General features: G+C 43.0%; 1 protein-coding gene across 1 annotated transcript in view; it reads left to right on the plus strand.

Annotated features, from left to right (window-relative positions):
• The window catches only part of ATXN10 (ataxin 10), a 187307-nt gene extending 176679 nt beyond the window's left edge, over positions 1 to 10628 (plus strand). Inside the window, exons 11-12 of the mRNA XM_010366867.2 lie at positions 8685 to 8872; positions 9360 to 10628. Of these exons, the coding sequence (XP_010365169.2) occupies positions 8685 to 8872; positions 9360 to 9362 (191 nt within the window). The 3' untranslated portion in view covers positions 9363 to 10628. The remainder of the gene's footprint in view (positions 1 to 8684; positions 8873 to 9359) is intronic.
• The last annotated feature ends 13067 nt before the right edge of the window (positions 10629 to 23695 follow it).

Genomic DNA, 23695 nt, shown 5'->3' on the forward strand with positions numbered 1-23695 from the left:
CCTCTTTACCTGGCAGGCGAGGCCTGACACTTCCCCTGTTTCTACTGGGCTTCCATTGACTCACATGCATAAATCCCCCTATCGTTAGGACTTCCCCTGCCACCATCGGGGCAGTGTGCCACTGGCAGCGTCCCGGGTTGTGTGTGGAGACACTGAGCCCTGTTGGTTACTTTAGAAGTTTATTGTCCCCAGAATGCTGCTCCCCTATAACTGTCTCCTGCAGCATGAAGGGTGACATTGTATCGTGGCTGTGTATCCACATGCATTTATTAAATCACACCTCCCTTACAGCCCAGATCTGACAGAACTCTGGGAGCTACCCCTTCATAAGTAGATCAAAGCCAGGCACCAACGGGCAAATATTTTAAACACTCATACTGTAGCCAGGAGCTGCAAGGACTAGTAAGATAGGAGTCTGAGCACACATTCTCTGGAGTCAGAGCTCGTGCACCGTGGCCTGAATATCTGCAGTGTGCCTGGGTGTGCCAGGCACTCTGTTAACCATGCTGCATACAGTGGCTCCTTCCGAGTCTCAGATGTGACATTGGAGTGCTGCCCCAAATCCAACTGGAACTATTTCATGGCCCCAGAACCCTTTCGTGTGGTTTAAGTTAGAAGTGGTATTGGTTGTTCTGACCCTGAAACCTGTGTGTGATGGGGCTGCCAAACTGTGACTGCTTCGTACCACGCTGGGCTTTGAAGTGGTCAGTAAAATGATTCCAGAGCATGTCATGTACAAAATTAGTTTCATTGCCACAGGATCCTTCACCGCCAAAACCCCGTGAATGTGAGGTACCTGTGAGCATGGCCCTCCGTTGGCCACAGAAGCTTTTGGAGTGGGCAGTGTGTGCGATGATTGTGCAGGGCACAGGTCATCTTCCCATGACTTCACTGCCAGATGGACGGGCTCATGGGTCCTGCTTTGCCTGGCGTGGGTGCTTGAGCTTTCACATCTGGGACTGGTGAGGGATGGAGAGCACACTCCCAGCAAGGCCTAGACAGCGCACTGGTGCCACAGCCCTTCGTTTAGGCCCACGAGATGCAGTGGAGGAAGTGTGAGCCTTGTAGAGAGAGAGGTTTCAGGCTTCAGAGAGGAGGCCTGTGAAGTCAGGAACATCTCCTCTCTCCCTTTACAGTTTATGGAATGTACGTTGTGCCAAGCAAGGACAGTGAATTGGCCTTCGTTTCAGCACGTTTAATAAAGTACTGATTTGGGTTATGCACAGAGGTAAAATCTCTAGTGGACAGAGGTATGAAATGTAGTTCTGTCAAAACTCAGCAGTGTTTTATGGGGCCTGTGTACCACTTCCCTTACAGCCTAGAAGCCGGGAAGCAGCCTCAGCTTTCCGTGCAGGGGTGTTACTGAGATGGCTTTCTCCCTCGGGAAAGACTGAAACTGCTCCTTCTTATATGTGTATTAAATGCAAATCTTACTCTATATTCTTCAGATTGTAACCTATAATTTACAAATCTGACAATTATTTCTCTGCCTTCTCTAGTATTTTTTCTAACACTTTCAGTATTAGCAATTAGCCATTAATTGGCAAATTGGAGGGTATACATAGTCATGATTTTAACTTTTATTTTTAAATGCTATTAAGGCATAACAGGCTACAAAACATAGAACAGGACATACAGCACTGCATGGAAACATTTGAAGCACAGATGTTCTCTCGTATTAAAATATAAAAACTCAGAGGGAAATTAGATACCAGCTAGACCAACAATTTAGAGAAGGAAGAGGGAGCCAAAATGGGTGGTTTGTGGCGGGTATTGCACACATAGTTTTCAGCGTCACGCAGGGAGACCCTGTGTAGAATCTGCACCATAAATTAGACTTCTACTTTAATTTTCTGAATGAGAAGAGTATGCAGTGGGACCAGTGACATAAATGAGAGTTGAGAACAAAAGATAGTCATGACAGATGAAGGTGGAAGTAAAATGAACTTTAGAAAGCAATGAAAATATCTCTTGACATTTGAGTTTATTCTGAAAAATTTGTGGCCCCTTGCAAAAGTAAGGGGATCTTCAGATGTATCTCTGCCCCAGGACCTCCATCTTGTCTGGCCCCCTCCCTCTCTCCAGCCCCCTGCCTTACTCTCCAGCACCCTGCGAGCGGGAGTACTTCTTTTTAAGGAGGTGGTCCCAACGGGTAGCACGAGTCCCATGAAACTCCAGGAAGCCCAGGGCTCCCTGGGCAGCACTTTGGGAAGTGTCTTTTTTCCTCTCAGTAAGAAAGTTCTTAGAGAACAGGGCCAAGGTCATTGAGGACACTCCCCTGGGAATGCACTGGGGTGAGATGTGGTGAGGGGGTTGCCTTTTCAGGGCCACACTCTTGGCGTGTTTTCTTCTTTGGCTGACAGAAATTGGCATATTTTAAAGTATTTTGGTTTGTAGCAATATAACACATTTTGAGAACAGTTTTTAAACTGAACTACTACTTTGCACTCTAAAAAACTCTACATTTTTACCATGGTCCGAGAAGATATTTGTTTAGATGTGACAAGGGATTTGTGAAGCATCTTCATCTAGGAAAACCTTTTTCTAACAGGGCAGATAATTACACAGGTTTGTAAAAGCCTGGGTGGAGTAGGCTTGCCGATGCTGACCGTGCTCTGTGCAGGCCAGCTCTGGGAGAGGTTCTAATTGTGCGCCCCTCCCTGCTCCACAGTGTACTTTGGAAAGCCCTGCAATATACAAATCCCTTGCCTTCATGGGTTTGTTATCTAAAAAGAGTTTTAAAATATATATCCTGGATGCAAAAACTAAATACAGATATTACATATAATATATGTATCTGTTATACAGATATTATAAATAAAGTCCATATATATCAGAACATCATGAAAAGTCTTTTAACACATTTAAATCATTTTAATTTACATAATGCATATTTTTTCAATGCCAGTACTTTTTAAGGTTGGTTTATTTATTTACTTATTTTTGAGACAGAATCTTGCTCTGTCAGCTAGGCTGGAGTGCAGTGGCACAGTCTCGGCTCACTGCAACCTCTGCCTCCCGGGTTTAAGCGATTCTCCTGCCTCAGCCTCCCGAGTAGCTGGGACTGCAGGCGGCTCACCACCATGCCCAGCTGATTTTTTTGTATTTTTAATAGAAATGGGGTTTCACCATGTTGGCCATGCTGGTCTCAAACTCCTGACCTCATGATCCACCCACCTCAGCCTCCCAAAGTGTTGGGATTACAGGCGTGAGCCACTGCGCCTGGCCTGTTTATTTATTAATTCAACAAATATTCATTGGTGCTTCCCATGTTCTAGGCCGGAAGTTGGCACACCTTTTCTGTGAAGGGCCACATAGTAAATATTTTGGCTCTGCAGGCCGTGCTATCTCTTGGCAGCTCCTTCACCCTGCCCTTGCAGTGTGACAGCAGCCGCTGACACAGGCAAGTGATGGGCGTGGCTGTGTGCTGTAGAAGTTTATTTACGGATACTGACATTTGAATTTCAAATAATTTTCATGTGTCAGAAATCAGTATTCTTCAGATTTTTTTCCAGTCATCTAAATATATTAAAACTGTTTTTAGTTTGCCGTCATAAAAAGCACAGGCCATCATTTGCTGACCCCTGTTCTTAGCAGTCTTCTAAACACCGACAGAGCAGTGACCAGAACAGAGTTCCTGTCGCCCTGGAGTCTACATTTAGTGATGTACAGGACTTTAAGTAGCACTGATTTTGATAGCTGGAAGAATAGTTTAGCTTGATGGAATCTGTCTCATCAGATAATTCCAGTTTTAACATTTCAGCTTACCCGACCGTACTTTAAAAGTGAGCTTGGCACATCAATCTGCTGGTCATTAAGACCCTTACCATGGATTGTTTTTCTGTATCATGCTGTTTCCCAGCCTATGTTCTTCTCCCCTGCTAATATCTTATCCCCTTGCTGGTACAAGACCACCCAGTTTAGTGTTGGGCCGTGTGTTGAACCAGCTGAGGCCCAGTGCAGTGCTGCCTCGGCCATTCAGCAGTACAAGGTGCTTTACTGACGCTGTGGTCTTGGTGGCCTGGGTCAAGACCCCAGAGTCCCCTGCTGAAGAGCTGGCCAGCACCATCAAGTCCCGCTCTAGTGCTGATTGCAGGGTTCTTTCAAGGCAGTTTTGCAACAAACAGGCTCATGCCTTCTATTTGTAGTAGCTATGGAAACGTTAGAAGCTCTCTTTCTAAAGCTAAGCATACAATAAAGCACTTCAGATGTTGGTAGGATTAGAGACTTTAGAAGATGTTTAATTTTCTCCCCTACTCTTTCTTTCTCTCTGTCCCTTTAGAGAGGGAACAAGAGGGCGATGTGAATATTAACTGAGACTTGCTTTAATCTCTCTCGTGACACTTCAGACTGTCTAGGTCTGCACAGGCTGCACTCTAACGAGTGGCATGCATATTCATGAGCCAGGACTGTGGACCAGACACGCTTCCTAGGGCTGTATTTTACAGTGTTTTTATTTTCAACTCAAATTTCATGAAAGAAACAACTATGAAAAATTGATTTTGTGATTATGATTAAGTCTAGAACCCAAGACAGCAGTGCTAAAATGTTCTCACTGAAAATAGGAACAGATTAGAGGAGGTTTGTGTAGTATTTGATTTACAGATAGACAACACAAACCCCAAAATGTTGGTGCTCACTTAGAGGGGGCAGTGGAGCAAACTTCACGTCTGCCTAAGAAGAATGCATAGGGGTTCTACCTTCATGAAGTCCTCCTTAAACCGGAAGGAAAGATGAATTTCACTTAAAATACGTAAGAGTATTAAATGTATATTTAAATGAAAAGTGTTGAGGTTTACTATTATTGGCATGGTTGTTATTTCTGATTTTCAAGGCCCTGAAAGGGAGTTGATTCCAGAGTGGTCTTGTGGCCCTATTTCTTCTCAGCCTTTCACACTTCCTTGACTTACATCTTTTTGCACTTTGATACTAATTTTGGAAGAAGACAAAAATGCCTTTTCTGCTTTGGGCTTCAGTGCTTCTTCCATTAGGTTGTCAGGTCAGTGGCTATGCCAAGAATCTGCTCCTTGTGAAATACTGGACTATCATATTTTGTTCCTGAGGTAGTATGCCTGAAGCCTGGGGCTGCAGAGGGCTGAGCAGGACCTATCACCCCAGCTGCAAGCGGTGCCCCTGTTTGAGGGAGACACCTGGCAGCCCTTCATTTCCAAGAGGGCTTTTTTTCAGTCTCATTCTTTCTGTGCTCCACTTGTCTTATATATAAAGCGGGCATTGTGTAAGTTTGTATTCTACAGAAATTAGCTACCAAACACTTTAAGGGTGGGTTGCTCTTAAAATACCATGATAACAGTATTTTCACAAAATGTGATAGAAATGTTGCCCTCCAACCCCAAGATGAACAGATTAAAATCCATTCTTTGATCCCATCCACATGGGAATTCTGGTGTTTTGTTGTCGTGGACCTTTTATTTACGCAGTCCAGCCTCCTTGCCTGGGTTGCGTTTGTATCGGTTTACTTTCATCTAATCTCTCAAACCCTAAAAAACCCAAGGTTGGGAAACCACACCAAGAGCAGGAGGCAAAAACACAGCCTGTGGGTCGCTGCAGTGCCACCGTGGCCCCACCCACGTGGTGAATGAGAGATAGCATGCTTGCATTTGTTCATTTAGCAAACATTTCCCAGCACCACGCTAGGGACAGAGCACAGAGAAGTGAGTACCACTGGGCTTGTGGCGAGGAGTTCACAGTGCATTAGGGCATACAGAAATATAAACAAACAGTCATAGCTTACATAATTTCAATAAGGCCAGACACGGTGGCTGTAGTCCCAGCTATTCAGGAGGCTGAGGCAAGAGGATCACTTGAGCCTAGGCTTTCAAGACACAATTTCAATAAATACGTATTGAACACGCACCTTGTGCTGGGAACTAGACTCGGTGCTAGGATATCGAAGTCAATTAGATGGGACTCCTGCGCTCGAGGAGCTCACAGACTCATAAACAGATGAGTACAGTGCAGTGTGATGAGAACTGTTAAAAAAAAAAAAAAAAAAAAAAGAGACTGCGTTGGCAACAGACAGCAGGTGCACCTAATTTAAGCAGGTGTCGCAGGGTAGCTTAAACAGGGAAGGCTTCCGGGAGACTGTGATACTTTGCTGAGTCTCGAAGCCTAAGTGTGCCCCATGAGAAAGGAAGCAGCAGTGAGGAAAGCACACCCCAGGTCAGGGATTTGTGTGTGCAAAGACAGAGGCGAGGCCAGCATTGTGACATTGCCAGAGCCTGAGAGATGAGGGTGTCTGGCAGGAGAGGTTGGTAGGGGCCGTCTGGCGGGGTCTCACGTGCCCTGGAGTGGAGCACTTTGATAGTCCCTTTCCTCCAGAGACATCCTGTGTTTGCTGCTGGCAGTGACGGTGCTGGCACCAGACTCTTCAGTTTCTGAGCCAACCACCCCTCTGATCTCAGGAGCTCTGAATGCAGTATTGGGAATTTCAGCTTTCCTACTTTAATTATATTTAAGTGAATAACCAGGATGTTTCAGAAAGAATTGTTATGCTTCTTTCACTTACCATTAGGGAGTTATACTCATGAACAAAAATTCCCCGGTCTTATACATGTATTTCTTGCTCCTTGAGTCAGTTCTCCTTATAATCTCTGACTCCTCCTTTTCCTACAAAAAGTGAGAAAATGAATTTGTATATTGCCAGTGACATCCTGGGTGTGAAATTCGAATAATTCATTGTTGAGAAATTCACGAATATGTTGTAAGTGCTTGATACCGGGGCTCATTATCTTTATTCTCTATTCTGGCACAAAGTGGGGGTTCAGTGGTCATGGAAAATAGGTGGATATTCAAATTTAAGGTTTATGCATTTGAATATTTGAATAGGTTAGGTTCTGTCTCCAGAAAAGAAATGCAGCCATATAAAGGACCTGGACTTTGTCACAAGAGAATGACAGATAAATGACAAAATGAGAACATTTTCCCCACCATAGACAGATGACTGATTATAGAAGCAGCATCAGCTGGGCACTGACAGTGCTTTTCTCTGCCATCTGGAAAAGGTCAGTCATTTATACCCACCAGTGGTTTCGATGCTAAACCTCCAAAGACCAGCAGGTCATTCACTCAGCACATGCTGGTTGGTCCTTTGCTTTGTGCTAGGCTCCATGTTGAGGCCCAAGGCCCCAGGAACACACAACCACAGCCCCTGCCGTGGAGGAGCTGGGAGACCCAGGCCAGGAGCTTAAGTGCTGTGAGTGGGGAAGCAGAGAGGACCCTGGGCCAGTTCACCAGGTGGGTATTGGAGGGACTAAGATGGAGCAACCTTTTTAAAGCCCCGAAAACACTTCCTGAGCATACAGCTGCCCGTGTTTAGTATGTTTCAGTTGTCTGACTTCATTGGACAGTCATTTTTACTGTTTTCTTTTGAGGCTGTTGAACTAGGGAGAGAAACTGTTGGACTCATTTTCTTTCCCAGATACTACAGGAACGAGCACCAGCTGTATGAATGTTAAAGTTTTCTCCGTGTTCCCATGCCGTGTTGGGGGAGCTGGAAATGTCTCAGAACTGGTCCACAGCGTTGCACAGGGGCGTTCAGGACAAGATCAGAAGACTTGGCTCGTTAGCTCTAGGGTTTGATACCTTGTGGGGACATGGACGCCCTGGTTCTGGCATTGGCAGTGCCTGAGTGGGAAGCATCTGGTAATCATCAGGGGACAGGACTTGTTGGACTTGATGCCTTTATCTGTTCAGGGGCGGGGAGGCCTCTTTCTTTGGAAAAGTGTTTATTCCACCCTAGGTTCTTTGTTGTTCCCCTGGATCAGGGTGCCAGGCCCAGTAGGGACGCAGCCTCTCTTGGCAGTTTCTTATGTATGTCCCTGAATCCAACCAGTGAAGACTGGTCCCTGCAGTAGTTTTTGTACAGTCCTTTCTAGAACTACATATAATAGCAATTTAATGCTTGCATGAAGTTTACACGGCTCTTGGTGATTCAATCAAATGCCCTACTCAGTAATGTGGCAACGCTATCCCAGTCTTCGTAGGTTGTCTCTGGTCTCCTGCCAAGCGGAACGTGCCAGGTGAGCACTTGGGCACAGTGAGCCCTGATGCTTTCAGGAGCCTGAGTATTCACACTAAACACAGCAAATCCTTCAAAGGCCTTCCAGCTTCATCTTTAGAATACTGAATGCGGGAAATTCCATGGTGACTCCTAGGAAACAATTCTTATTTCTAACTGGGCTCCCATTAAACAAGATGATTTTCCTGATTCTAACCTGACATCTTTGTGACTGATTCTTTAGTGCTCCTCTTATTCTTTCCCTAGTGAGTCAGTAACATAATTATTCAACAAAGGAATGTGTGTGTGTGCACGCACACACGTTTGCCTGTGTGTGTGTTCTTGGGTTCATAAACTTCAGTTTGAGCTATTCTAAGACTTTGCTTCCTTGTTCATTCATTCAGCAAATACTGAGTAAATATCTCTGGGTGCCAGTGGCTGGACATCACACACACATGTTGGATGTATATGTGCATATGCAGGCATTGCCTCTTTTTAATGTGTTTGCAGTTTAGATGCATATTCAGAGAATGCATCCTCAAGAAAACCTGTTAATTGATCCTGGATGTTCCGTGTTTCTGTGCTCCTCTACTCCTTTTCTGATAATTCTTATGTGAAGTTATCAAACAGGAAAGTATGTTGTCACATTCCTTCACTCTGGCTCCAGTTCTGACCCAGTGGGTGATATACGCCATCCGAAACCTTACTGAAGACAACAGCCAAAACCAAGATTTGATTGCAAAGATGGAGGAACAGGGGCTGGCAGATGCATCCCTACTTAAAAAAGTGGGTTTTGAAGTTGAAAAGAAGGGCGAAAAGCTGATCCTGAAATCTACTAGAGACACCCCTAACCCAGTAAGTACCCTCAAGGGAACTGTCCTTCCCTTTGGTTTGTAGAAAGCTGTTTCCACTTCCCCGTTGCTTCAAGCACGAGGCTCTTTGTAAGAATATGGATAGGAGAATTGTGCCCTCTCTAGTGGTTTACCGAGGAAAGCCCTAAAGAGAGCTGCAAACAGTTTTTTTGTTATGGCTTTATGCTGCCATTTTCTTAAAACAGATAAAATTTCAAACTCATTCTGGGTGAGAAATATAAAAGGCATATCAAAATGTGTACATGGTATAAAAGTAAGTTACTCATAGGAATTAGATTTTCTTTAAAAGATAGTTAATGTTCACTATAGTTTAAAAAACAAAACTCCTTGAATACTATTGCATGAATTGTTTCAGGTTTCTTTAAGTTATTTGTGATCACTGACCAAAGTTCTGGGGTTTTTTCCCCTTTGTCTGATGAATTTTGTGAATAGATTTGTTATATCTGCATTTCTTTCTTTTTTCTTCTTAGTGAATGAACTGCATCCAGATACCTGAATTTTTGGAGTATGTTTCATGGATTTTTCATCTTCTGCAGTGTGTGAAATCGCAAGTGTTTGAAGATTTATAAGTACAAATTCGGGAACTTACGAATTTTTTAGGTAGTGGAGTTTAATGTGTATAAGCTAGAAGTGGAAGTAACGGAGCGTTCTCTTGTTTCTTTGCATTAATGTAACTGTGTGGTTTGCCTCTGTCCCCCTGGATAGAACATGCATTTAAAGAACATATGTCCTTACTGTGACAGCAGATAATAAACCAGTCTCTTGGAGGGCACAACCCTTCTTTGACAAAACTTGGACGTTGCCTTGGACCGTGTTTGTCCCTTTAGATGGCAACTCAGCATCATTCTTTATATTCCTCTTCTCGCTGGGGTTTCTGAGCTCTGGCAGGCAGTTGAAGTAGTTTCTCACTGTGATTAATTCTACCAATCTCTTTTCACCCCTCTGCCTTTCCAAAACATTGACAAGACTCATTTCCAGTTAATTAATTCAAGAACCCTCCCTCTTCATTTTAGGTACTGGGCTGTCTTGTCACTGAGCCCTGTCCCTTTGGCATGTGGCAGGGAGCGAGGTTGGTGAGAGAACATGTGGGCTCTTAACTCTTCTTATTCCAGTTTGTCCCAGAAGTCGACATCCCAGGCCCCATTCTGTGTCAAGGTGAATGCCTGTGTCTTCCCCGGCTTCATGCCTCTGTCATGGGGGAGGAATAGCTGATGTTCTGCTCTGGTGCAGCGCCATGGCATTAAAGGTACCTTTCTGTCTCCTTTGATTTAAAAAGCACCAGTCTCATGAAGGTGCCACTCAGTTTTAGCCATGTCTTCACTGGAATTACAAAAGTACTTTTAGGGAGCAGGAGTTTATTTGACATCTAGTTATCTGTCTGTCTGTTCATCTATCTGTCTATCTGCTGTATGAGAGGTAGGAGTGGATTAAATGACCACTGAACTCACTGAATCCAGATCATTCATATTATCCACAAAAGCTCTAGGGGGAGGTCACGTTGTGAATGCTTAAAACATATTATCTTCTTCAACAGCCACATCACCAAACAATATATCCAGAGATTTTGCACAATTCGTGTTGAACCTTCCAAAATAAAAACAATAAAGACCTGTCCAAAAGTTTTTACAAAAATACTGATTGCTACCAAATAAAGTGCTTCTAAGCTTTGTGTAGGCATACTTTTAACTGATTTGTAAAAATAGCTTAAGCATGTTGAGAATGAAATAAAAGTTTTCCCATGTGCTATCTAATGTACTCCGTGTAACTCTGAAGACACATCAGCTTCTAGGATTGCAGCAATCTAGGAATAACATTTTTCTCTCGTTTATGACTTTCCATCAGTAAAGAAGCCATTGTGAAAGTAAAATTACACAAAGGAGTCATTCTCTTCTGGGACATAAAGAGTTAAAGCTCGTCCTCTAAATAGAAGGCTGGCCAAAGGGAAAAAACAGTGGGAGTCCCTTTTCCCTTTTAACAAGTTTGCAATAGACACTTCTTTTTTTCCTGTCTCAATGGATGTGTGCACACCAGTGGAATCACACAAACTTGTCGGTATGAGCTATATAATAACAAACACAAATAAATAAAAGGGAGCCTTGTGAGAATACAGAATGGGGTAATGGTTATGTGTTTTCTAAGTAGGAAGTGTGGGGCTTGCATAGTGAAAACATGCTGATGACTGCATTGTGGCTGCCTTTGATTCCCTTGGATGGATTAATTCTTGAGCACAACAGCTTCCCTGTCCTCTATCGTGGACTCGGAGCTCCTGAGAACCTTGTTTTACATGCTATAGAGGATTAATCACCACCTCAATCAGTCATTTAGAAGGAAGAAAAAAGCAGGCCAGCCTTACAGAATTTGTAAAGAGACAGAATGGTCACAGCAAGTTTTGTGACCATATTATTGTTTTCAAGAGCAAGCTGACAAAGCTTTTAGCTGGCTTCACTTTAAAAGATAGAGGGGAAGGCTCCTCAGCTTGATACTGAGTCCGAGTATTTGCAGAGTGATTATTTTTTAATACTTTAACAATGAATGTGAAGATTTCAAAAATACTTATTTTTGCAGTCTTAAAACAGTCAGCTGTCTGTATCCACAGGTTCTGTATCCCCAGATTGAACCAACTAGGGATTGAAAATACTCAGGAAAAATAAAATAGTAGTACAACAACAAAAAACAATACAGATTTTAAAATACAGGGTGACAACTATGTCCATAGCATTTACATTTTATTAGGTGTTACAAGTAATCTGGAGATGATTTAAAGTATGTGGGAAAATGCAGGTAGGTTATATGCAAATACCATGAAGGTTCATATCAGAGACTTGAGCATCCATAGATTTTGGCATCCAAGTGGGGGGGTCCTAGAACCAATACCCCATAGATTTCAAGGGCCAACTTACTAAACTGTTAGGATTTATTAATATTTGTTCATTGTCCTCCTGCCCCAGCCTTATAAGACATGCCTGCTTCCTCTTCTGTCATGATCCTAAGTTTCCTGAGGCCTCCCGAGCCATGCTTCCTGTATAGCCTGCAGAGCCATGAGCCAATTAAACTTCTTTTCTTTATAAATTATCCAGTCTCAGGGAGTTCTGTATAGCAATGCGAGAAGGCACTAACGCAACGTCCTGGTTTTGTGGTTCTGTTTTTGTTTTTGTTTTTAGGAGCTAACATTGAAATGCATTTTTTTGTTGTGGTTCAGTAACTTCACAATCTAAGCACAGGGCTTTGGAAACTGCTAAAACATGTCCTTTGCAAAGTAGGATATAGAAAAAATGATTGAGATGATTTGGGCTACCAATTAGTACATCTTTAAATCAAAAATTAATGTTTTTATTGTGCATCTTATATCCATTCTCTTTTGAAGTCATTCATGTGCTGCCCTGATAATACATGACATTTAAATGTTATTTAAATGATATTTTTTTTCAAGGCAGAGTGTTGCTCTGTCGCCCAAGCTGGAGTGCAGTGGCACGATCTTGGTTCACTGCAGCCTCTGCTTCCCAGGTTCAAGCGGTTCTTCCTCCTCAGCCTCCTGAGTAGCTGGGATAATAGGCATGCACCATCATGCCTGGCTAATTTTTGTATTTTTAGTAAAGACAGGGTTTAACCATGTTTCCAGGCTGGTCTCAAACTCCTAACCTCATGATCCGCCCTCCTCGGCCTCCCAAAATGCTGGGATTACAGGCATGAGCCACTGCGCCTGGCCTTAAAATGATTTTTTTACTGTCCTTTAATTTCTGTCATTGAATAAATAAACAAAGATGTTAGAACAAAAATGCCAGTCTTTGCATAAAGAAAACTTTTTAAAAAATCTTTCATCATCAGTAAGTTCTACACATAAGTGCTTCACATGTGAAGCAGTAGAATTGAGGCAGAATTTTTAAATGCAGAAAAGTTGAGGAAGAACCTTAACATTTAAGACCTAATGTAAAACCTAGCCTGTAGGGCAGCGGGGGGACAACAAGGAAACTGCCCTCTCGGTGCTGTCCGAGGTTCTGATCATTTCAGCTGTATTGGCTTGTTCACATACAATCAATTAAAAACCTTCTTTTCAAAATTCAGATTTTTTTCTTGTGTTTGTATGACACAATATCTGTTTTCCTCTTCCCTACACACTTTATGTATTTATTTATATTTTGAGGTCACATATTATGTGATATTTCACAATATGAATTTGATTTACTATCCACAATATACGTGAATTTTTAAGCTTTTGCCGTAAACATAGTGGTTATGGTATTAACTCATCCCTCAGACTCTCCTCATCTCAATCAGAGACATTCCTGTCAGTGGAAATTAATTTTCATAGTTTTCTGTAATTATTTATTCTTGCTTAAATTAGAAACATATTAAATGTTTCTTTTTGTTTAAACAACATCATATACATTATTCATTTACTCACAAATTTCTATGCTTATTTCATATCACTGAAGCAAGGGCTTAGGTAATTTTTATCATATGGATTTAATTTTTCTACCACTTTGTAAAGTGTATTGGCCAAGAATATCAGCTCTGAAGCTAGAATTCTGGGTTCCAGTCCCTGCTCTTTCTCCTGCTTAACCATGGGCAGGTTCCATAAGCTCTGGGTGTCTCCATTTTCTCATTTCCAGCCCCACTGAAAATGCAGCTTATAATACCACCTGCCTTATCAGAGCACATGAGAGAACAAGCAAGTGACTGTGTGTAAAGTGCTTAATCCTGGCATTAATCCCATTATATGAATGAGGAGGTTGAGTCACAGAGAAGTTATGCCCAAGGTCAAACAGCAGTTAATGCTTAGTGATTAATTGGGATAGTTAATTGGAAGAGAATGAGAAAAAATAGATAGCTTCTTTTCCCAGAATCGTGGAAAACTAATATAGCAGAAATGCCTGGACTGTGGCTTTGGATGTTGTATTAGTGTGTTCTCGCATTGCTATACAGAACTCCCTGAGACTGGGTAATTTATAAAGAAAAGAGGTGTAATAGACTCATGGCTCTGCAGGCTATACAGGAAGTATGGCTGGGGAGGCCTCAGGAAACTTAAGATCATGGCAGAAGGGGAAGCAGGACGTCTTACGCGGCTGGAGCAGGAGGAAGAGAGTGAGGGTGGTGATGGGGTGCTACACACTTTTAAACAACCAGATCTTGTGAGAACTCATTATCATGAGAACCGACCGCAAGGGTGAAATCCACCCATGTGATCCAGTCACCTTCCATCAGGACCCCCTTCAGCATTGGGGATTACAGTTGGACTTGAAAATTGGGCAGGGACACAAATCCAAACCGTATCAGATGTAAAGCAAGGAGAGTGCTATGGGAAGAACATAGGCTTGCAATTAGAAAAACCCAAGTTCAAATCTCAACTTCACTTGCCAGCTGTGTGGCCTTGAGTAAGTTGCTTAACCACTCTGAGCCTAAGTTTCCCCCTCAAGGACTGCACCATGCACTGGGGATACAACAGTGAACAAGACAAACATGGCCTCTGCTCTCATAAAGATTATCTTCTGGTGAGGGTGACAGAAAGTTATTAATAAGTGAACAAATACATAAAACAAGAGCATTGCTATTGTAGTAAGTGCCATGAAGAAAATAGGCAAGTTGATGGTAACTGGGGTGTTCTTTTTGAGCAAAAGCCAGAAGGTTGAAAACGTGCCAGCTGTGCAAAGAATCAGAGAAGTGTCCCGGAAGAGGGAGCAGCAAGTGCAGAAGCCCCAAGATTGGAAAAGCTTCACCTGGTCAGGAACCAGGAGGGTGGCCATTGGGCCCAGCGCCTGGTGGCCCAGGGAGAACATCATAAGACCAGATCAGAGGGGTCAGCAGGAATCAGATCATGCAAGGGTCTTCAAGGCCATGGGAGGAGTTTGAATTTTGCTTGAAGTACATCGGGAGGGTATTGAGCCAATTTTAGCAGAGGAGTATGAAGATTACGCTTGCAATTTTAAATGACTACTCTTGCTGCTGTGTGGAAAATGGGGAGGAGAAAGAATGAAAGTGGAGAAATTGCGTCTGGGGCTGTTGATGACAGTGATCCAGACAAGCATGGTGGCAGTGGAAATGGAGAGAAAGACTTGAGTTGGAACTATGTGTCTGAGGGAGGATCCGTAGGAGTAGTTGAGGGTGGGGTGCGTGAAGGCAACAAGAGTAGCTCGTAAGATCTGTTGAGCAGCTAGGTGGTTGATTGTCCATTCACTGGGGGTGGAAAAGTTCAGTGTGAAGATTAGTTCTTGTGTATGTTTTATTTGTAGCAAAGAGAATCCAGAATTCCATTCTGGGCAAATGAAGTTTGAGATGCTTTTGAGACATCCAAGTGGTGATGATTTTAAAAGTAGTTGAACCTATAAACTAGGGCTCAGAAGACAGATCAGCACTGGAAATAGATACTTGGAATCATTGGTTTTATGTATAGATGATATGAAGCCATGGAAATCAATGAGATGAGGGTGAGGCTGTAGAAAGACTAGTGAAGGAGGTCTGCTGTCAGCGTGTGACCCACAGTCTAAACTTGCTCTCGACATAAGAGCATGAGGCTCCTCAATATGTTAGAGACCCCTCAAAAAATTCTAATGGCTTTATCACAAAAATGTACCGTAGTGGACTTGAGCATCCCCTTCTCTTTTTTATATATTTATGTATTGGGTGGGGAGGGGGTCTTGCTCTATCACACAGGCTGAAATTTAATGCTACAGCCTTGGTTCCCTGCAGCCTTGAACTCCTGGGCTCAACTGATCCTCCCACTTCAACTTCCTGAGTAGCTGGGTCTACAGGTGTGAGCCACTGCGCCCGGCTACCATTCCGTTCTTGTTAGACACTTTACTTTCGGCTTCTCATCGTTAGAAATGCTGCAGTGAACATCTTAGGGCATAAAGTCTTATCTTTGTTTTAGGTTGCATACTGTGGGAGGTCAAGGAAGGAAGATAAAGGGTTAAAGAAGATTTGTCTCAGAGAAGTAATCATATTAGAAAAGAAAAGGCACTTCCAAATCTAGTGGTGATTGACTATGTAGTTCTGACCAAACCTCTCTGAAGGCAACTGAAACACAGGTCAGAATAGTTTCAGCTGCTGCTTAAAGGCACCTGGGAGCTAGCAAGACACAGTGAGAAATTACAGGGCCAGGGTCTGGGAGTGAAAAGAGGCCCAGGAAGATAAGTGTATTTGGGTTGCTGTTTCCTCTGAGAGTATTTTTCATTTCAGAGGAGGAGGCAGAGCAGCTGAGAGGCCAAGGAGTGCTTGTAAGAATCCTGGGAGCCAAGACGGTGGGATGCTGTACTGGTGAACCTCCATTGCTACAGGCAGGAACCCAGTGGGCTGAGTCAGAAGAGTCACAGTGAACCAGAAGTAGTTACTCCCAGAGACCACACTCGGTTTCCAAACATTTCCACCCCAGAAACTGAACTCAAGTTCCCCTTGTGTGCTATGACGTGTGATGTCAATGATATACTACATCCTGGAGTACTGCTCACCCAGGCATCTAGCAACAGAAATCTCAGGAAAACGGCACCAACCCTTGGTCTTACACTATTTGCATAATTTTTCATACATATTGTCTCAAAAATAGGTGACAAGACAACACGATATGAAAGTCAAAAGAAACGATAACAAATAGAAACAAACCTAGAGGGGCTCCTGATAGTGGAGTCTTCAGGCAGGAATTTCTAAAGACTTTATTCAATATGTTTAAAGAGACCAAGGACAATACTGGAAATGTCAGCAAAAGAAGGGACACACTGTAACAGGGGGACCAAATGAAAATTACTGAACCGGAAAAATATAACCAAAATTAAGAAATCAGTGGATGAGTTGAGCCACAAAAAAGATAAATAGCAAATGGAAGGAAAATAGGCCAGTTGGAAACATCCGGAAGGGATCGCTAAGAGATCAAATGATGAAAAATATAGATGATAGAGTAAAAGACATCTAGGATACAGTGAAAGGTTCTGATATCCCTATTTAGGGTCTAAGAAGAGAGAAAAAAACGGGTACTTTAGTTTTTAGTCATAATACCCGAAAGTCATCACCAAACCTTGGGGTTTGAATGTTACCAAGAAAACAGTATTGAGAGAAAATTCACATGGGCATCACAGCCCAGACAGGTGATTCATTTAGTTCCTTCAATAAGCCAAGCAGTAACTGGGAGTAAGCAGAAGAGAGGGGCACCATTTCCCGAGGCTGGTCAGTCTTTTTCTCTCTTTTTGCCTTAGTCTCACTTGCAGGTTTCTTGCCCCCGCCAGCGTGTCTGGTGACCACCACTTAGAAACTTCTCATCCCAGTCCGCATAAGGGCTGGAGTCAGTATGCGGTTGGCATGCAGTGCTCTCTCAGCCAGCTCAGTGCACGCTAAAGAGACTCAGGTGGTCAGCGCTCGCTCGATCTCCACGTGCTCTGACAGGCTGGGCATCGACCGGGTATCTGAGCACTTAGTGCGCTTCTTACCCTATAAGCTCACAGTTGCATTGGTCTGACTGGTTACGCCCACACTAACCTCCTCCGTTACATCATGGGTTAAGGGAGTTATTTACAGCTTATGAGTATAGCAGGGATTTATGCCTTTGGGTAAAGTAACTATGTTTTATCTCAACACACACCACCTCTCACAAACAACATACGCTTATCCCAACAGGGCACACATTTACGATTCTGGCAGGTTTTTGAGTAGTAACATGATTTTCACCTCTTCTAGAGACATTCTGTAGTGCATTTGAAGGGAAACATGTTTACAAGCAAAAGGACATTTTGGTGGGTGTTATGGGCTAAATTGTGTCCCCCAAAAATTCATATAATGAAGTCCTACCCTCAGAATGTGACCATATTTGGAGCCAAGGTTTTTAAAGAACTAAGTTAAAGTCATTAAGGTGGACCCTAATGCAGTATAACTGCTGTTCTTTTATAAAAAGAGGAAGTTTGGACACAGATACAGAGGGAAGACCGTGAGAAGACACAGGGAAAAGACAGTAATCTATAAGCCCGGCAGCGAGGCCTCAGAAGAGAGAATACATTTCTGCTGTTTAAGCTGCTCAGTGTGTGGTACTTTGTACGGCATCCCTGGCAAACTAATAAATGGTGGGAACCTTGTTTGCCAGTTTGTTTGAAACACAGCAAATATACCTAATGTCCTTTGTAATGGAGGATAAGGCATGCACCACAAAGATTTGTTTCACATGTCACAATGGGGCAGAAGCAATTTTGGAGAGATGCTAGCTAAGAATCTTCCAAAACTGAGACAGACATCAAGCCACAGATTCAAGAATCCCAGTGAACTCCAAGAAGGATAAAGAAAACAACACATTGTAAAACCTCTGAAAATCAGTGACAAATATTTAATCTGTAAAGCAGCTTGGAAAATGGGGACAGCAACTTCTGAGATGACTTCTATGATTTTACCTCATGCCTTCTGCGATCCCCTCCTATGGAGCATGGGCTGGACCTACTAAATTGCCTCTAATAGAATATGGTGGGAGTAATGGATGTCTTGTATGATTATACTTTTAAAAACTGGAACTTCCATCTTACTAGCACTCTCGCCCTCTCACTTGCTCACTTTAATGAAGTCAGCTGCCATGTTGTGAGATGCTCAGTGGCAAGGAATTGAGGGAGGCCTCCAGCTACCATCTTATGAGGAACAGCCACCTGAGTGGTCCCGGAGGCCAGACCCTGCCCAGCCAGCCCTTGAGATGACCACATCCTTATGCAAGACCAGAGCTGGAGAAACCAGCTAAGCTGCATCTGTGTTCTTGCTTCGCGGGAACTGACAGATGTTCTTATTGTCAGCCCTTGAGTTTTGGGATAGTTTGTTATACAGCAATAGTTAACTTACACAAGAAATAACACAGATTACCTTCAAAGGAGTAAATATTAGACTAACAGCTGACTTATCAACAGAAATATGTAAGCCAGAAGGAAATAGAATGCTATCTTTGAAGGGTTGAAAGTAAATAATTGCCAACCTAGAATTCTATATCCCTGCCCTGCCCCCTCGCAAGAAGAAAAAAAAACGAAAAATGAAAAGGGAATAAAGATATTTTAGATAAACTCTAGTGAATCATTGCCAGCAGACTTTCACTAATAGAAACACTAAAGGGTATTCTTCAGACAGGAAAAAAGAAAAAGTCTCAGGGAAGATGTAGTTTCAGAAAGGGATAGAGAGCAAGATAAGGGAGATTATATGAAGATGTAGTTTCAGAAAGGGATAGAGAGCAAGATAAGGGAGATTATATCAGTATGGAGCGTAGCCTTAAAGTATGTTAAGCAAGAATGGACAGAACTAAGGAAAAGTAGAGAAATCCACAATCACAGTGGAAATTTTTAATAAATTTCTCTTAGTAAGGGCTAGGCAAAAATAATATCTAAGTATATTAAATATTTGAACAATGCAGTTAAGGTTAGCCTTAGTAGACATATTGAACCATGAACCCAATAACTTTTAAAGCATGGAAAACCCAACCTCATGCATGAACATAAATCCAAAGACCCTAAACATGATATTAGCAAACTATATACTTTAAGGATGTAAGATTGATACAACATTTTTTAAAAGTGAGTAGCTGGGCATAGTGGTACATGCCTGTAGTATCAGCTGCTCCGGAGGCAATGGTGGGAGGATCACTTGAGCCCGGGAGTACAAGACCAGCCTGGGCAAGATAGTGAGATCACATCTTTAAAAAATAAATTCAAAAATTAAAAAGAAGTTAAACTCAATTAGAAAACCACCATATTAATAAAACAAAATCATGATCAACCAGTACAGGAAAAAAGTGTAATAAAATTCAACATTCAATTGTGATAGTAAAAATAAACTTAGCAAATTTGGAGTAGAAGAGAACTTTCTTATTCTGAAGAATACCTACAAGAACCCCTACAGGAAACATTGGACCGGTTGAAGAAATGTTGAAGATTTTCTTTTTGCTATTAAGAACAAGGCAAAAGTCAATCACAATTCACTGCTTACATTTATCCTTATGCTGGAAAGGTGAAATAGTCAATGAAATACAGGGGGGAAAAGGGAGATGGAGGGGTAATCATGGGAAAAGAACTAAGACAGTAGGATTTTTTATATAGCTAATGCAAAAAAAAGTCTGCATAAATTGTTAGAATGAATAAATGAATACAGTAAGGTTGCTGGATACAAGTTTAATATACAAAGGTTCATTGAATTTCTACATACTAGCAACAGATAGTTAGGAAATACATTTTTTAAATAAATTCTAAAGTGTATAATGAAATGCAATAACAAAACCAAGAATAGCCAAGATATTCTGAATGAAGAACCAAGTGGAGAAGTTGCTCTAGTAAATATCAAAACTATTAAAAGCAAGTTTAGTTAAAAGAATATTTTACTAGCACCCAGTAGATAAGTAGACTACAGAATAGTGTCCAGAAACAGACATATATGTGGGCACAATATGTTTTAAAAGGTAGCACAGCAAAGCATGGGGTGGCAGGCAAAGGGGAAGGTAGTCGTTTCAACAAATCACACTGGGACCACTGAATGTTGGGGGCTGGAAACAAGGATAAGTGACCCTTCCCTTACACCATATGAAAATATAAATTCCTAAATGGGTTGTAGATCTGACAAAATGCTAAATGACATTTAGCAAAATGCTAAAACTTAAAGAAAATAGAGTCTCATGACTCTATTTTTTATAGGGAATTTTTTTTTTTTTTTTTTTTTTTTTTAGAGATGGAGTCTTGCTCTGTCGCCCAGGCTGGAGTGCAGTGGTGCGATCTCGGCTTACTTCAAGCTCCGCCTCCCGGGTTCACGCCATTCTCCTACCTCAGCCTCCCGAGTAGCTGGGACTACAGGCGCCCGCCACCACGCCCGGCCAATTTTTTGTATTTTTAGTAGAGACAGCGTTTCACCATATTAGCCAGGATGGTCTCGATCTTCTGACCTCGTGATCCACCTGCCTCGGCCTCCCAAAGTGCTAGGATTACAGGTTTGAGCCACCGCGCCCGGCCAAAATTTTTTAAGTATGTTACAAAAGCCTCTGAGATGGACTTCATAAAAAATGACAAGAAACACCATTAAGAGAGTGATTTCTCCAGAGAAATCAATAGGAATATATGTAAAATAAGGAATTGGCTCACAAACCATGTAGACTAAAGTCCCACAATCTGCTGTCTGCAAACGGAGGACCAGGAAAACAGTGGTGTAAATTCTAATTTGGGTCCAAAGGCAGAGAACCAGGAGAGCCAGTGGTGTAAGTCCCAGTCCATGGGCAGATGTTTCAGTTCAAGCAGCAGGCAGAGACAGCATTTAACGTTCCTCTGCTTTGTTCTTTTCCAGCCCTCAGCAGATGGGATGATGCCCACCCACCCTGGGGTGGACCGTCTGCGTTATTCGGTCCAGATGCCAAACTGTTATGGAAACACTCTCACCAACACACAGAAATAATGTGTAACCAGATATCTGGGCATTCTATGGCCCAGTCATGTTGACACATAAAATTAACCATCACAAGTCCACCCTTTGTCAACTTGGCACTCATACCTGTCTCCATAAACCATACTTCTTCAAATGAAGACAATAACAAAGTCGTAATTCTGCCTGAATGATACACATATCCCGAGTACAACTGAAAAGGCACTAACCCCTTCGCCCAAAGAGGAAGTAGAGTCCTTAAGTGTTTATTCCTCTCCTTGATAACCTATGACTTAAGTATTGTGATGTAAAATTAATCATACTTAAAATACTATAAAGTCAGTACACCTTATGTTGCATGGTAAAGGAATAATCTAGAAAAGAAAATGAAGATACTTGCTATGCTATATAGAAATGCACCCACAAACATATTCATCATAAGACTGGTCATGTGGTTGTAACTGGTATTTGTGACTTCCTTCTGCTGCGTTTCATGTAGGGAAGGCAGTTGTACCCAGAGTGTCTGTTTCAGTAAAGACAAAATGCTATTTCTTCTCTGATGGGAGCAGTCGTTGTCATCTGCTTGCTACCAGGTAGCTGGTCAATCATCCTGGGAAGTGGTGCCATATTGGGGCTCGATGTTGGTGTCTGCTCCTGGCCTACTGGATGCTTGGTGGTAGTCAGGCAGCCTTGGTGGGTGGAATTCCATGTTGCTGAGTCCATGCACAGCCTCCATCACTGCCACCATGGCCACTTTGTTCATGAGCCCATTGGACAGTGACAGGAGTGGCTGGGAAAACAGGCTGCCTGGCATTCCCACAATGGGCTATTCTCTCCACCAGATTTTTTAAAATTCTGCTTGGCTAAGGTCATCTTTTGGTGGGCATTCTCATGGAAAAATGTCTTCACATTTTTTTTTCCCCACTCAGAAAGATCTCCCCACATATCTCTTCCTAAGACTTCCTTGTCACCAACTTTTCAGTCATGTTCCTTCCAAGTCCTTGGCCACCCAGCCAGACCTTTGGCCACAGCTCATGAATTGGTAGATAATCACACATCTGGCCATCTCTCATTCCAGGCACAGTGCACAACCAGGTGCATTGCCTGAAGTTCTGCCCACTGGGAAGATTTCTCTTCACCACTCTCCTTCACGGGTGTCACAGAAAGGGGCTGTCACGCTGCAGCTGTCCCATTTCAGGTGGTGCCTGCGAATCATGCAGAACCATCTGAGAACCAGGTCCAAGTCCCCTCTTCTGACAACTGATCACAGGGAATTCTTCTGAAGCCATCATGCAGACTTCAACACTTCTCTCTCTGGGAGAGAGGGCAAGGTAGCAGGAGTGGGGACCGTGGGCATTTGGGCCACTTCTTCGTGTAATCTGTGCCTTCAGGGTCTGCTCAGACCCAGTCACATATATACCACTTCCAGTTGATGATGGAGCGCTGCTGTGCATGCACAACTTTGTGGCTTGGTGGGTCAGATAACACCCAGGTCATGATGGGCAGCTCAGGTCACATGGTGACTTAATGGCCCCTGGTTAAGTGTTCTATCTGTGCTGAGGCCCAGCTGTAGGCCAAGAGCTGTTTCTCAAAAGGAGAGCAGGCATATGTGGAAGGTGGTGGAGCCCTGCTCCCAAATTCCAAGAGCCTGTGCTGTGATTTACCTGTGGGGCCTGCCACGGGCTCCATGCAGCATCCCTGTGTGCCGCTGACACCTCAGCACCACTGGATCTGTTGGGTCTTATGGCCCGAGTGGCAGAGAGCCTGCTGTAGAGCCTCCTCCTTCTCTGGGCCCCACTCAGAGCCAGCAGCTTTTTTGGTTACTTGGTAAAAGGGTTAATACCCCCAGATGAGGACTATGTTGTCTCCAAAATCCAAAGAGGTCCACTAGGCGTTGTGCCTCTTTTTTGGTTATAGGAGGGGCCTGAATTAACAATTTATCCTTCACCTTAGAAGTGCCATCTTGACATGCCCCCCACACAACTGGACCACTAGAAATCTCACTGAGGTAGAAGGCGCCTGAATTTTAGTTGGATTTCCTTCCCACCCCCAGACACACACATGCCTGACTAGTAGGTCTACTGCATTGCTACTTCCTGCTCACTAGGTTCAGTCAGCCTCATGTCATCAGCGTGGGTTCGTGTGATACCTGGTGGAAGAGGAAGATAACCAGGATCCTTGTGAACTTAATCATGATGTAGATGGGAGGGTAGCTGTGTCCCTGAGGTAGGGCTGTGAGGGTGTATTACTGACCCTGCCAAATGAAAGCATACCGCTGCCAATGGTCTTTACTAATAGGTGTCAGACAAGAACACTTGCCAGATCAGTAGCTGCCTGAAGGAGATGTGTTCATTTGCTCAAGCAGTGAAACCCTTTCTGGTAAAGCAGCTGCAATTGGAGTTACCGCCTGGTTGAATTTATGATAATCCACTGTCACTTTCTAAGATCCATCTAGTCTCTGCACAGGCAA

This window comes from Rhinopithecus roxellana, chromosome 13 (genome assembly GCF_007565055.1).
Source record: "Rhinopithecus roxellana isolate Shanxi Qingling chromosome 13, ASM756505v1, whole genome shotgun sequence".
Lineage (NCBI taxonomy): Eukaryota > Metazoa > Chordata > Mammalia > Primates > Cercopithecidae > Rhinopithecus > Rhinopithecus roxellana.